General features: G+C 39.5%; 1 protein-coding gene and 1 pseudogene across 1 annotated transcript; one reads left to right on the top strand and one right to left on the bottom strand.

Annotated features, from left to right (window-relative positions):
• The first annotated feature begins 253 nt into the window (after window positions 1-253).
• LOC135802116 (F-box/SPRY domain-containing protein 1-like) lies at window positions 254-3,512 on the top strand. Its single transcript, XM_065315641.1, is given in 7 exon segments — window positions 254-286; window positions 511-1,111; window positions 1,114-1,251; window positions 1,254-1,294; window positions 1,367-1,457; window positions 1,512-1,523; window positions 1,526-3,512. Coding segments are annotated over 7 exon segments (996 nt in total). The 3' UTR covers window positions 1,606-3,512.
• Window positions 3,513-5,932: 2,420 nt separating this feature from the next.
• LOC135802090 (neuroligin-1-like) overlaps window positions 5,933-16,505 on the bottom strand; it is a 93,856-nt pseudogene continuing 83,283 nt past the window's right edge.

Raw genomic sequence — 16,505 nt, 5'->3', positions numbered from 1 at the left:
GATGGCGCATTCACGTGGGCATCGTCGTCGCACGAAGGATTAGTTCATGTGCCTGCCGCACGCAACATTTTCCCGCCCAGTAAACTTTTCTAAACTTTACCACTTATACAGTGTACAAATTAAATATACAAGAAATAATTAATGAACAAATACATTTGGCTAGTTTAGAGCAATAAAATAGTGCATGAATGTAGCGAAAATCTAATTAAACGACTTTTGTTTACAGCTGTCTTTTGACATTCAGCGCCACCTGATGGCAGTTGTCATAAAGCACACTGTCAACTGCGTAAGTTTGTTATTTTAAGTGAAAACATGTGCGTTGCTCAAACAACAACAAACGCTCACAATCACATTCCAAAAAGGTATAATCATGAATGAAAATTGTGTTTGGTGACATTTTAATGTCATTTACTTTAAAGTCAATTTGTTTTCTTTAGTTTAAAGAGTAAAGTGTACACTACGAAATTATTTTGAAATGTCACTGTCATCTTACTGTCATCCATCTGTCAGATTTCCAACCCTCTTTGGTTACATGCGCCCCGCTCACCCCTAGCAGTGGTGGGTTTGTCTGTTGTCAAAACGCGTCGCGACGTCGGGTCCGTCTGGTCGGTCTGGTCCAGTGGCCACAACAGCCCGCAAGTGCCCCCATTGGTTTGCTGTCTATCATGTCGCCGGAGGATTGCGCCCCATGTTATCGACGACCACCTGAAACGCCGCCGTCGCCATGGACGGGCCGCTGGGGAGATCAACGTGCTGGAGGTGATCTTTTCATACCTGCACCTGGCCGACCTGCGCAACTGCGCGCTGGTCTGCAAACGGTGGCATCGCTACCTGAACGACGAAAACAACGACGTGTGGCGGCTGCACTGTGCGCGAAAGCTTGCCGAAGAAGCTCTCAAGTCCGACCTGCTTGCTTCGGTACCGACCCACAAGGCGAAGTTACGCGCCTTCCATCACTCATGGAACCCCAACGACTGCTCGCGCAACATTTACATTAAGCCCAACGGCTTCACGTTACATCGCAATCCGGTGGCACAGAGCACAGACGCATCACGCGGAAAAATTGGCTTCAAACAAGGCCGGCATGCATGGGAGGTGATTTGGGAGGGCCCCTAGGCACAGTTGCTGTTATTGGCATTGCTACCAAAGATGCACCACTGCAATGCCATGGATATGTTGCTCTATTAGGATCTGATGACCAAAGCTGGGGATGGAATCTTGTTGATAATCATCTGCTGCATAATGGGAATGCACAGGGAATTATCCATTGTTGAATAATGCACCTAAGTATCAAGTGAGTTAATTATTCAAACTGTTATTCATTTAATATTCCTCATCACTTGTAATTACCCCATTTGTGTTTTAGGTCGGTGAACGAATACGAGTCATATTGGATTGTGATGATAATACATTATCATTTGAGAAAAACTACGAATTTTTGGGTGTTGCGTTCAGAGGTACATAAAATCTACAAATTTCGAAAGAAAAAATATATTTTTGTTCATTTGTAGGTCTCCCCGATAAAAATTATATCCAACTGTATCAGCTGTGTATGGCAACACGGAAGTCTCGATGGTGTATCTAGGACCACCCTTGGATGGCTAACACATGTCCCCATCATCTGTCCCCCCACAATTGCCTGGTTATATAGGTGATGCACCACGAAGAGTGCGTGCAACGTGTACAGAACGCGCAGAAATGCGTAATAATCATAACATAATGACTTATACCTGCCTCATAAATTTACGGAGAGAGTTGACACATAAGATGGCTATGTATATGACTGTCAGGTTTGCCATGTGATAATACTACTGTATATTTAACTATTTAACTAGATACCTAGCGATAGTCGCATGATTGATGGGAAAATGATGTTGGAGATGTGAGGAGAGGTGAATAGTTGATTATCTAATGTCTGAATGAACCAAAGTAACTTCCAATTAAATTATTTTGAGAAGCGGAAGGAAAATATGACAGATCGTGTCATTGGAAGTGACTGATGGTAGATCATTAATGCTGTAGTGAAATTCAAGTTTAGTCATAATTTAATTATGTTAGTTACCATTATTTTGCGTTTGATCTTTTTGTTTTTTTTTTTTTGTGCAGGGCCAAAAGTGCCATGTAGACGACGAAGTTATTCAAATAGCTCCTGTGATATATTTATTTCATTTTTTTTAACTTAATTTATTTATATTTTGCAGTATTATTTGTGCCATTAACTATTTATTTTATAGCTATTTATAAATGCGGGTAGCTGAATTTTATGTTGTATTTTTAGTCATTGTGAGAATCAAAACGCCAGGGCTAGTTTTAATATTAATTTAACATAATTTATTAATGTCCAATTTCAAATTCTTCGACTTTTTTCGCTATTTATTTGTAGAACATATTAATCTAGTCTAGCATCATGGAAGTCTCACGTAGAGATCAATTTCACGCAAAGCAAACAACAAACGATTAAGCTAACTTGTACATACTAGTAAAATACGACAAATTCAAATGAAGAAACTTAGTCGACGTACGTCCTCGAATCGTGACCTTCCATCACTGAAATCATGATTTACATCAATTCTGATAAGTTTTACATCATCAAGTCAAACTTGATGCGAAGGTTTGAACGTCAGCAGAAATAGTCATTTTAATCAACTTAATATTGACTGTAATAGATCTAGTTTTGTACATACTGATTAAATTAATATGGATCACTTTAAGCAAGCAATTGACACGAACACACAGGATATATTAAAATAACTCTTTAATTCTTAAACAATTAATTAAGAATTTAATAATTGCTACGATATGAAGAAGCGGATGATTGTATAGAAAAATGGAAACGGAATATCTGCAAGCATATAACGATCGAATCGAACACATGATACTCACTTAGTAATTGCATAAACAGTACAGAGATGTATGTGTAAAACGCAAGCTAATTTTCTGCCCGATTATATATTATAGAATTGATATTTTTTAAAACTGCGCCACAGCAAAGAAATTAGCTTGCGTTCAGCAATGTTGTTAACGATTTCAACTTATTATGTAAATGTACGTCTTTCTAGTCTTTAACATTTCATAAAGTGAAAGATGCGAATTTGTCCTGATAAATGGTTTACATGTCCTTCATTTGTCTGCTTGTGTCTTCTAAACTATTATTTATGCATTCCATTTCATTATCACTCTAAACTTTTGTGCTCTACATGTATTGTTAGTACATTACTTGAATCCCTCACGGCAAATTATTATTTTTATGGATTGATTTTGTTTGTTATTTGCTAAAGGTTGTAATAGAAATCACCAATGCATTATCGTGTAGGTGTAGGAATACAAATGACGTGCTGTTGTAACATTCTGATGATGATAACGATGAAATTTGAAGGTGGGTTTACGTTTTGTAACATATGAATGAAAATGCTTGTGTTTATTGAGTAAGCAACATGAGGAACACTGGAAATTGCATAATTATTGTTATTTTGTCTTGGATGATAAGCGAAATAGACTGATAATTAAACAAATTGTGTTTTAACTTTAAAATTCATTATTGAACGATTTTTGTTTGTAAAAAACAATGTATCCTGAGAACTAAGTTACCAATCTGGAATATTTTACCGACATAATGTAGGTGAATATTTCCTCTATCTTTGGTATATCTTTTCAACTCCGTATTTTTCGAAAAACATCTCCCTAGAATCTCTGAAAAACAAAAACATATGCCATGGTTTTATGGCCACAGAGGGTTTAAAGGAATATGCATAATGTAATCATAATCTTTTGGATCTGTGTCTGTAAAAAATTTAATCTAATGCATCATTTCAAAAGCTATAGGGTGTTTTTCACATCATATTTTCAATTTGTCTCGCCGCGCAGAGAATGTTGACATAGAAACCACAGTTGTGGGGCGAATAGACGGAAACGAATCGACGAGAACCCCACTCATCTTACTGTATGTTGCCTAAATCATTCTTAGATGGCGCAAGGATGCACTAATTTGCATTAAATTTTGTTCATTTGCACGTGTGAATTGTTTATATGCATCAAGGAGTACCTATGCAGCATAAGGTAAATGGCAGTAAATGTAATCGTGTACATGTGAGATACGGGATGACATTGTTTATCGCTAGAATGCACATATTTGTATTAAATTATTCCTTGTTTGAGTTAGTTAGTATTGTCGAGTGTTAAATGGCAAACTTACCTTTGTTATAAACACGATAAATCAATTTAAACACTTCCAAAATGGCATACGTTCTTTTATTCGTATTTTACAAAGTCGATTTAATCGATCGAACATAATATATGGAAAATATTCAACAATATTTATAATATGTCACATTGTAAACTCTTCCGCTTTCATTTCAACAAAATCATTAACGACAATAGTTTATGTATAGTTATTTTATGGATAAATAATAAAATATTCAAGAAGATCACAAATAAAACAGTTGTTAATCGTTTTCCGATTCGTACCACTTCTAACAAAACAATGCGTCTAAAATTGTTATATGATCATTTCTTAGTCAATATTTACAAAACACATCGGTACATCGGTTCATGTTTCTTATTTAGAACAAAGTTCGATTTCAATTCGCTATTTAATGCTCCAATCCTGTGAAGTAGTGTAGTTTCACATGGTCGAGTGATCCAGTATTTTAATTTTTATCGTAAGAGTTACAAGATAAGATAAAAACACGAGTCATTCTTAGGTTTGTTTTGCTTTGCTTTGCTAAAAGACAAATCACTCATTAATCTTCACGCCACTTTCATAACAGTTTCACAATTCATTTTGCGCTTAAACATTTTCAACATTTCAAGACTTAAATTATCTATGTACACTTTACACATTGTTTGTATGTCGTCGAAGGACATGTTGTTTGATTTTCTTTTATGTTTACATTTGACTATCGTAACGTACATGTTTTCATCAATCTGTCATATTCAACGATTTATGTTTACTTTTTACATTTTACTAATGACAAAAAAACTTCTAAAATTGCTAAAATCTTAAATTCTTGCAGATATAGATAGAAAAGTAAAAAAGGCAGTGTTGATGTTTATTATGTTGACACCATGCCATTTTTAAGTTTAAGTTTCATGTTGATATTCTGTAATTAATGCTCTAAATAAGGAAATAAATTCCAAACCCTGTGTATCGAAAAATTGGACCAACGACACAAAATGTTACATTTTCCACGCGAATTTTTGAATTTATCAGCAAAAATGTTGTGTTAACGCAATTTCATTTCATTTGCTTGCATCCGCATAGGTTTTCATCCTAACGAATTATAGTTCATGCAAATCATCCAGCTTTCCTCTCAATTTTAAACTCCGGTTGCACCTCGCAGCACTCTCGAACCCTGGATAATTACATTTCGAGCATTTTTCTTCTGGCACTCTTTTCGCGTCCGACCGGTCGGATCGTTTACGTTCCGCTGTCATTCCGCTCCTCCATTGGATAACTAATAGTTTGTTCGCTCTCATTTCCGGTCCGTTCATTACGTCTCCGGCGCGCAACCGGATAATGTCCTTCGCGCGCACATTCGCATTTTATCAGACATCGGGAGTGTGGAGTGGCAGCCGGTCACGAATACATTTTTATTTGCATCGCTCTCTTCGCCCGACCATTGAAGTTTTCCAATTGGAAAATGCGTCGGGTTCATTTATCTTGCGGTGATAACGTCGAAGCGCACGATTTTCGGTGCAGTGCAGGAGGAAACCATTCCGTTGGTGGTGGTGGACTCATTGTCTTCGTCACTGGCAAAACGCAAAGAAATTAATTGTAGATTTTGACTTGTGTCCAGTGATATGGTTGAAAAACGATTCAAATTTACTTTCATGGAAAATTTTCATTACACTATACTCATCGTTAACACTCAGTATTTAAACATCCGCCATTTTAATCTACACTTTACAAATAACCAGTGTTTTATGTGTTGGTTTTAGTTGAGGTTATATTTGTTCATTGTTTAGTATTCAATGTAAATCAAAGTTTTGATTTTGCTTAGCACACCCTATAATTGCACCGACACCAGATCGCAATCGTAGAGTTCGTGCTCCGGAGTGACATCTGGACGCGCATGCAGCGTGCCCGATTGGCACTCCTTGCCCTCCTGCTATACGGATATCTCCTGAATTTGAACGCGTTTCTTCATAGTGCCGCTAGCTGGTGGATTGCTAGACGTCCGCACTGGCGGCAACGGACGTTCCTTTTGTTTTCGCATACCGTGCTACAATTGGCGTGCGCACACCGTGGCATTGTCGAATAACACGGCGGTTTATCCTTTTCTCTACGACTTGTGACAGGTGAAGTACGTAGGAACCGCATGGCGTCCCACTCATACGTTGTGACATTTGAATAGTCTCCGACGAAGAAGACGAACGTGATGCACGACCTTGCGTTGTTTGCCGTCGACGGTCCCGTTCACGTTGGTAATAAATTCCAGCAAAATGAGCATATTTAGAACAAGTAGAAGACAACCAACACCAACTGTGACACCAAGCGCTGCAGTGTAGCTATAATAATGGCGTGTTGCAAGCCGTTGCAGCAGTTCGCCATCTTCTTCGGTAACATCCTCTTCATCCCCAACATCTAGATCCAGCAAATCGTCCGTTGATGTTGATGACGCCTGAGGACAATCAGTACTGCCTCCATTTGCTCTTGGATCAGTCATTGATGCTGGGTGTAATGGTGGTGGAAGACGTGTGAATGATTCGGCACGCACAGCACCTATTTTAAAACAAATAATTAAAAATTATTAAATTTTCTAAGGCATTAAATCAAATTAAACTAAACTTACCCGCATAATAATGTGGTTCTCTTTCGTGAAAATGATGATGCCGCATACTGACGTCTTCATCACCGGGTTGGTGTAACTGTGGAATGAGGTTAAGCCAGACGGCCATCTTGTGACCCCGATAGTGGCTTTTCATTTTGGGCTTTAACGCTGCAAACAATCAAAAATATTCGCTTTAGTATACTTAGAATTGAACAAACTCTAAATCCTTCTTAGAGGCATGCATCATTGTTATGCATGTTATGAAGCCGTTCGGCTTGTTCGATCGTAGCTGGCGAGAAGGCGCTAAGCTCGTAATCAGCTTACAATAAAACGTTTATTTGTTGCGTCCAACACACATGCGCACACATACATAGACTGCGTTTCTGGTGTGCCTAGGCTACTGTTTACGACGCCAGCTTTAAGCAATAAAATAGTTTGCTTAATAAGTTAATCCGATTTAACTATTGTGCCGTCCACACAAACCGCCCCTTTACGAGCGCCTCCTGCGCCGCCCCATATTAGTCTCCGCCAGCTTGAAGAGCGACGTGTCGTCGTACCCATTGTGCCCTCTACGCGGCGATTGTTCAGGCGTTTGTTTGTTAGTTTGGCTTCATAGTTGTGCGGCATTAGCGCCAGAGCTACGCTAATCATCGGACAAGAGGCACGCGAAACTCGCGAAGAGCAGAAGGGATTCCAAATTGCAAAGTACAAAAGTACACCCAGCGAGTCTTTTGCACATATACCATAAAACTAGTAAGTCAGGAGACAAACACATGTGTGTATGTGTGTTTGTTTCTGTTTTGGGTACGAGCGAGGCTTGCAAAAGCTTCGCGAAGCTTCGCGTTGCTTCCGTTAGCCTTGGGGGCTTTCATGTATCATCATGTATCCAGACTTGTGCGAGAGTGTGAGACACAGAAGTAGAATATATGCCATGTGCATGCGTATTATCAGGGGCGTGAATTGCGAATATGGCGGAATATGGGAACGAGTAGTCTGAGTAACATTATGGCGTGAGGAATATGGTAAAGGCGCGAGGCGGCGAGGCTGTGGATGTGTAACTTAGAGCCGATCTAGCTGCGCTTCCGAGCTTCTTGTGTTTGTGTTTGCGTCGAGTTCTGTTTGTGCAAGAAATTAACGGCTTGCGGGCTTAGGCTCTAAGCTTCGCGTCGCAGCTATGATTATACTGTTTATGCTTCGGTCGTATTCAACTACATATACTCAAATGACAGACTCTCATAAAATTGCGAATTAAATCATTAACAATAGCAAAACGCATGAATATATTTAAATTGTTCCATTTATCCGCTTTCCTTTATTGTACGATATGTGACCATGAATCGATTTACAACTTTTGAGTGTAGAAACGTTTGGAACAAGTCATAGAATATTCAGAATTGTAAAATGACTGGTATTGAAATCCACACGAAATCTGCGTTTGGGGAATATGTATGAATGTATGCGATACTTGCAATTGAGGTAGCAACTCGCAAATCGCAAATCCGGAAGTCGAAGCATCCAACGCGAATGTCGCTCCCTCGACGCCAGCGCATAGGAAGGTGCTTGTTCCGGTATTGCAAGGTTAATAATATTTAACGAGCACCCTGGGATCTCAAAACCGAATTTCTATTTCTCCCCGTTTCTGTCGATACCTATTCGTAGTTTTCTTCATATCAAATCAGAAATATCTAAATTGCTAACCTCTAACATAGATTTGACTTCAATTTGTGTATTCATTCTATTGTGGTTTGCCACAACCCACCTCGAAGGCAATAATTAATATTAAATGCTAATTTAAAATAATTATCAGCGGCGCAGTGCGAAGCCGAGTCGACGCTGTTCTACCCTCAGTCGGGGTGTCTCATGAGACCCGTTCGTAACACGTTGATAATCCAATTTTCGTGTTGGAATTCCGCCGTGTTTAGTTTCGAATTTCTACTGCTGGAGGGAAACGTTCTAAGCCACCCGAGCGCCTGGCGGGCTCCACGCATAGTTTCACTACAAGACCTCATAGTACATCCAACATCCCTTTACTTAACAGATCCCCGAACGCCGTCGTCGCCGCCGGATAGGAATACGAAACGCGCCCCACCAGGGCGCGCAGATTGTCTGACGATTTGCCGATTACACAATGTTACCTCAGGCGGGCCATTCCATTACTTTAATATGTAGTTCACTCTCGCTTTCGCGCCGTTTCAATATTGGCTTTGCTTCGGCTTTGGGTGTTCTAGGGAATTGTTTCGAATGACCGTTTACCGTGGAGCGCGGTGGGTGCATAAATTATACGCCAATTGAAGCAAAACGTTAGTGGACCATTGAACTTGTTCAAAGGTAACATCAAAATTTCCATACGCATTACTAATTGAATATTTGTAGCACAATTTATCGACTGTTAATTGCATCGCTAATCACGGTTCAATATTTACACAGATGCTATACTAAAACCAAAAAGAATTCCACTTGTTCACATAGTCATAACATAAATGCGCACACTTTATTTAACAAATCGTTGGAATAATGTTGATCATTATGTGTGCAATGTTCATCATTCTGTGCAGAATGTTGCTTGTGTAAACAAACCGAGATCCAGCGCGGAAATTCTCGCAAACGAACGAAAACACTGGCGAATAGCTTCAGTCTGAAATAGTCTGAAAGCCAGCCGGAAAACGGTTCACATTTCATGCTCATATTTATATTTGACTATTATTTACTGCTTGCAACGTTCGCCGTTTAGTTTTAGTTTTTCGTATGGTGCTTTTATTCCTTGCCGGCGGGTTCAACGAATGTGTTTGCTTTCGGGCGCCATTTTGTTGCCGACCCTAAATGAGCATCGTTGAAACACGCTGATATTACGAAATTGCTGCAGTTTTGCCCCTCAAAGGTAACGCTGTGATTTTCATGCATCTTTGCTTCATTCTCGTACGGACTTCCGGTTACCTAATTTGTTCGTTTAGGTAAAGGACCCGCAGGCGAATTATTCCAAACGAGGATGTTAATCAATGATGATGGCGAGTTTTACGCTCCAAAATGTGATATAATTAGAGGTAAAGTTAGCCAAACGTGTAATACCCTCATTAAACGTGATAACTTTATATCTAATTATATATTTTACAATGTTTAATCTGTACCCAACATATGTGAAGCTAAAATAAAAACACAAACATTTTTAAGATGTCCCGCAGAGATTTTCTCAGGTTTGTGTTTTGGTCGTCCAGGGAGCGGTGAAAATCGAAGGATAACGAAAAAAAGGACGACATTATGCATTCAAAATGATTCGGAACATTCGAAACCCCGGGTCCGAATGTTTCGTCCTCGGTAAGTACGGAAATAAAAGTTTTCTTCCGCGCACGGCCGCAAACGCCGTTTACAACCCTGGGAACCTTTTTTCCCTGCTTTATCTGCTGCTGCTGCGAGTCTAAACTCTAAACCAACATAGGTACCTGCTGCCGCACTCGCACCGGACGAAACGAGGTTTATATTTGAATTTGTACATTCGTGCGCGAGGCAAAGCCGTCGGAATAAAAGGAGGATATAAAAAGGACGCCGAAGGAAACCTGCGGCTGTGGGAAATTTTCGATTCCTCAGATGGCCACTTGACCGTCTCGGGAAAAGTTCAGCAAAGTCTAAGCGTTTCTTAAACGAAAATTTCCGCCGTTTTCGTTTTATTATGACTTGGAGAGCTTTTAAAAAACAGAAATGAATAAAAACTTTTGAGTTAACTTACGCGACATTCAAATAAAACATTTAGTACCTAAATATTAAGTTAATCTTATTCTTATTTTTGTGAAATGTGGTTGTTGAATACAGAATCTTTTCTACTAATTGAAGACATGGAAACGAGTAAAATGGCGATAAAAATACTTTTAACATTTGTTAGCAAATTGGCGTACTCATTGCGAGCCAATTTGCGCGCACAAACATAATTACTATTGCCCGTCTTATTTGGACGTAAATTTCCGCAACAACAGATCGAGAAACGAATTGCATGGATGCGAGCAACCAGCCGTAACACAACAACGAGCATGAGCGATCGTTTGCCACTCGACGCCCGCTCGCAAATCGACATCACAACATCCAAACAACAATACAATAATCTGCTATATATAGGCTACAATCAGAAAAATTACAAACATCAACAAAAATATTTGCAACAAATTAAACATTAAAATCACTAAAGATTCAATGCAAAAATATCCAAATCAATTAGTCTCTGTTTGCCAATATTAATTATTTAACTCTTGAGTGTGAAGCATTCTGTGAACCAGCAGTATTACATTGTTGTGAGTAGTGGCGAGTGTTATTCGTGTGTTACACTGATTGATTTATTTCGGTGCGCACGACGCGCGCCGAAAAATATTCCCAACATCCATCCGCGGAGGTGAAATTAATTTGTAACGCACGTCCATCAGTGTTCGACGCGTTCGGTGCGTTTGCTCTTTTCAGCGGCTAATCGCACCGGGCGACCTGATAAATAGTTTTCGGGCGCCCACGCAATGCTTGCGAAAATACAAATTACGTATCGTGGCGGTGAGCGTGGTGCAAACGTCGAAAACCACTCCAAACTATCACAACCCAGCGCATTCGAATACGTTTAATAACTGTAACAAATTGATTAATCACCGCGTCGCTTCTATTTACACATTAATTATTTTATTTAAAAAATATTGATTAATTATTTTGTGTTTCACATTTTTGTGGTTTCATTTGTGCACTGATTACAAAAAGGATATAAAATATAAACACGTTACATTAATCCAAACTCTCAAAGTCACAGTTGTACATCTCGAGTCCAAAGTCTAGAAAATCCACTCTAGTCGCTTTCCTTCTCCGAGCGCGCGTAAAACAAGGTTTCAAGGGGTCTGAAGGTGCACGCGAATTACTGCGCTCGAGGAGGACTTAAATCGACCGCCACTCCGGTTCAAAACACACTTTAAACTCACACTCACACATATATACATGTCGACATGCCACACAAAACACGCAACATCTTAAAATAAAGCTGCAAAAAGCAGTGGGTAGCTGCAGGGAAGAACTTTAATGTAACGTAACGTAGTCCAAAGAAACGCCCTGCGAAACGCAGTAAACAAGTGAAAAAACGTTCTCTCCTCTGACATTTAGGTTATGTACGATGTTAGAGGTTAAAAACATGATGGAAGAAATCAATTTGCGATGATTTTCATTTGTGAGTGTAATTATTAAGCGTTTTTTTCTGCGTTGTCGAAATTTTGAAAGTAATGAATGTGTGCGAAAGCTTTGGATGTATGCAGAATATAACTATATTGGTATGACGCTGATGGTAACGCGTAACGCGTGTAAACAAGAATATATTATGTGTACTTTTTCGAATGGTTTTGGTATGTTTGCACAGTTAAATTGTCGAATGATGTTCGCCGCGCTGTGCCGTTCAAACAGTTGCTTCTTGCGCCCTCCGAAATACACCTGCACAACCAACGTTTACTCATCACTCTCATCACACTCTGAATAATAGCAATCGCTTGTTTCAGTTTCATTTAAAATTTAAATTGATCACTACCCTTCTTTTACGTCGAAAAACCAATAATCTTTTAATATTTACTTTATATAATTAACATAAACATATTTTTTGTATTTTCCAGCAATAAAATTGTTATTACTTTGTTTAATGATAAAGACTGTTAATGCAGCTAGTTAACACTAGCGTAATGCAGGAAAAAATAGAAAAAGTGTGTGTGCAGGGACCAGGAGGATAAAACGGTGACCAAGTCATGCGCAAAAGTGCATTATAATTACGAGGCACTGGACAGTTTTACGGCCGCCGCCGCCGCCGTCGGCATAGAAGCTACTCCGTTCTGCGGTGGTTGGCGTGTTTTGTACCCCGTATACGCCGTCCACAAATTGAAAAACATGCATGCACTTCAATTTAAAATTATGCATGGCTACATGGAAAGTGCGGCACGAGTTTTAGTGCACTTGAACACTTATTAAATGCTCGTTTGTGCTTCAGACACGAGAGCAGAATAATTAGTGTACGAGTACAATGGATGGAGACATATTTTGTGTTAATTATTTACTTTTCATAGGCGAAAGAGTAATTACTTCCATATTAAATTTCGTACTTAATTATGTTTATATTAACAACAGTTCAATATTATTACTTGCGCCCGCGACCTTGTTTGTGTAGACTTTATTAAGGAAAATAGTCTAATTAATTGCTCTCTTGTTTCTTAAATATAATATGTGCCAAATTCGTCAATAAAATTTTTAATTTGATTTTAAAGAACCTAGAATTGTTAAAAATTCTTTTTAGCGCCATCTTAGTGTGAATTATGCAACTATAACCATAATTGAATCTCCATACCAACTTTCAACCCTTATTTAACAACCATCAAATTATATAATTGCGGTAAAAGTGGCCTATTTATTTTCCCTGATCCAAAATACCTCCGTACCTAAATTTATCAAAATTGGTTGGGTGGTTAATGCGTGAAAGTGTCACAAACATATTGAAGCTCAGATTAACATTATGCGCATGTGAATAACTTGCCTGCATTAATTTGTACTTACCTATGCTAAGATAATACTGTGTGCCAACTTCATATGGATCCCAGGTGATCCCTTTATATCGAGTTTTCTCCTGGTGGTGCCATAATCAGGCATGTCTGACTTTTGTATGCCGGGCGCGTTGGGGTCGCCGCTCTTCGCAAAGTTGGTGAAGAAATTGAGCACCGCCTCCGCGACGCCCATGTCTTGCCGACTGAAGTTCTGCGGAAAGTTCGGCATGCCACCGACCAGCGGGGCACCGAAAATGTACGACAAGTCTTCACCACGTACACTACCCAAACGCTAAACACACAATATATATTTTACATTACTCTCGAATCGGGTTAAAAACATTGGAACAAAGAATTCAAGTTAGGAAAAGAATTTAAATTGAATTAAAACATCGATTACATTGTAATTCCTCAGTGCGTCCGCAGTATGAGGCTTTAATCCCGGCTTTGACTTTGATTAAACGATCATCTCGCTTTCAAGTCGTGCGGACACGTCGTTCGTGAACATAAGCCTTGTTTTTTCAACGTCGTCTTGCTTGGTCTCCTCATCTTTCGCAAACAAGATTCTCGGGTCGTGGCCGTGGTTCAAAGCGCAGACGAGAAAATATAATCCACGCGATTTGAATCAATCAATGTGCGCGATCGACGCTTTAAAGAAGCCGCCAGCGCCCGCACAAGTTAAATACTGACGGCGTATTTGATTTAGATTATTCTAGATTACTTGAGACAACGTTTAATTCCCGTCTGGGACCGAACAGACAGAAGATAAAAGCTTCAATTCGTTCGCATTCAATTAGCAAAAGTATTATTTTCGTTAAAAAATACTTTTACACAAATAACTTACTTGTGGATAGTCTCCATCCTTAGTTTGATATCCAAAATGAAAAAAGTAGGTTTTTGCACCTCGCCGTGCGTGCAAATAGCCGACTTTGATTAATGGTGACACCGTATGACCATCACTGAGGGCCTCCATTGTAGAATCTCGGATGTTGATGGGATGCTGAATGGGCTTGTCCCAGTCGGTGTACTCGTTGCGTACGGCTGAGAAAATTTCGTTCAGGTGATAAATGTACGCGTTGCGAATATAAGTCCGTAGCACACGGTTGCGTTGGTCTTCTTCGAAGCCATACTGGATGTCGTTAGCGTTGAAATCATTGTAGCTCTCCGTCGTCGACGTGCCCAGCAGTACTTCGCAGGTGATGAAGTTGTCGCTGGCGTGTTCCATCGCAAAAGCCGGATCTGGTGTTTCGGAGTCTACCGGTAACGAGGGGGCTATTCTTGGCATAAAACGAACTGTCTCTAACCGCACATCTAAAAGTGCTTGTAGTGGTCTGTAATAGAAAAAAAAAACAATAAAATTTAAAGTAGTTAAAAATTGTATCTTTTGGCGGGTTTGATGCAATCTACGCTTGAGTAATCATGGTTCCGCAGTGTTCACATGTAGCGCTCGTTAATTAGAATGTCAGTGTGGTGTTCTGCATGCAGGCGACGTGCTTCGATTATTCAATCCTTCAATTCCGACTTCGATTCAATCGCGGGTAGTCGGGTAGCGCGCGTGCGGAAAAATAAATGGGTTAATTCGAATGCAAACATTGCAAAGTGCAACCCAACCCGATGAACGATGAAGTCGGTGCTTGATTGCAGTCGCGCTCCAAGCACAATCTCTACGTGCAACGAATATGAAAAAAATTGAACAATTAGTGCGTGTGCACTCGATGAGAACCTTTGAGTTTTTTGCGATTGCTTGCATTATACGATCCTACAAAATTTCCATTTGTGCAATTTTCGTCGTTGTTACTTGTAATGGCGGCCATTTTGTACTTTGCATGCATCGGGTTTCGCATTAGAATAATACTACAAATTTGTAGTTGTAGCGCGACATAAATTTAAACATTTGCTTGCAATGGGCGTACATAACTATAACCACATATCTGATGTGGTATATGAATGGGATTATTGCGTGAAATTAAAAATGCAAAGTACAAAATGCAAATAGATTAAAGAGAAAAAAAACATGAAGCAATTGGCTTGTATTGTCCTGCATGAACGTTCATTGTTGCCATTTATAAAATCTATTACATATTCCAAATCGTCATTGTTTATCAATAAAAAATGCAAAATATAAACACAAAACTATAGTTGTATATTTTTCTCACGAGATGGCGTACGTTTAGTTGGCGTGTTAACTAGTTAAAGTTTAGCGATTATTGGGATATGCAGTTAACGCGTAGTTAGTTATTTATCTTTGCGACACGGAATCGTTAAACCGAGGCAGGAAGTCGTAATAATGGCAGTTGCGTGCGCGTATCTTTGGGTGCGGAAAGTCGGCAAACTCAAACAAGACATGAATTATCATCATTGCGCTAGGCAACTCAATGTGCATCAGGTTGTGCAACATAACCAAGAACATTCAGATGTAATTTTATGTTTGACTTGCAAACTTTACTTCATTCGGAAGAATCTTCAATTAATTATGTACTAAGTAAGAATTTACGAATGTTTAAATAAGAAGAGTGCATTTTAGATGGACTAACATATGTCTAAGCTGTGATGAATTTAATTCCGCTGTTTTAGTAGGTACTTTTAAGAAAGCAGTTGGAGGAGGAAAAATCGCACGAATTGCAAGAAATGGAATGGAATTTAATCTCGCTATTGCACTTACGTTGCGCGCAGCGGGATAACGTCATTATGTCGCGATAATAATGGAGGCGCGCGCGGCGTAAAAGCACACCAAACGTGAGTTGGAACACGCGCCACGAAGCATTATCGTATGTGTGTTATATTCTCTCTTCGCGCCCGCCGATAATAACGCACATATAAGTGCGATATAAGTGTAATATAAGTAACTTGCCACTTTCATACGTTCCTCTGTGCAATAAACTGCGCGCTTTCGAGCTGCGACCGGATACAAACACCGCCGACGACAGCCGCACACAGAAAACAATAAAACACAAGAAGAACAAGCAACAAAACACAGCGGAAGCGTTTGAAAAGCAAGGAAAACGCGACCAACTGAGACCGAACGTGTACGTGCCGTAAAAGTGTCGATAACGCGAGTAAATTACGAGCTGCCCCTTTCCGACGCCGGCACAAGTCGTGGCGGAAGAAAGAAGAGAGCGGACGTGACGTCCAAGTGTCTTAACTTTCAACTTGTAAAGTTAATTTATCACCCGGAGACAAAGAGTGTAAACTAAAACTATCGATATCT

This window comes from Atheta coriaria, unplaced genomic scaffold, assembly GCF_025399875.1.
Source record: "Atheta coriaria isolate IRGN ID8LTWV9N9 unplaced genomic scaffold, Caltech_Dcor_3.1 hic_scaffold_15_pilon, whole genome shotgun sequence".
NCBI classification, from domain to species: domain Eukaryota; kingdom Metazoa; phylum Arthropoda; class Insecta; order Coleoptera; family Staphylinidae; genus Dalotia; species Dalotia coriaria.
This window is presented reverse-complemented; position numbering and strand designations above follow the sequence as displayed.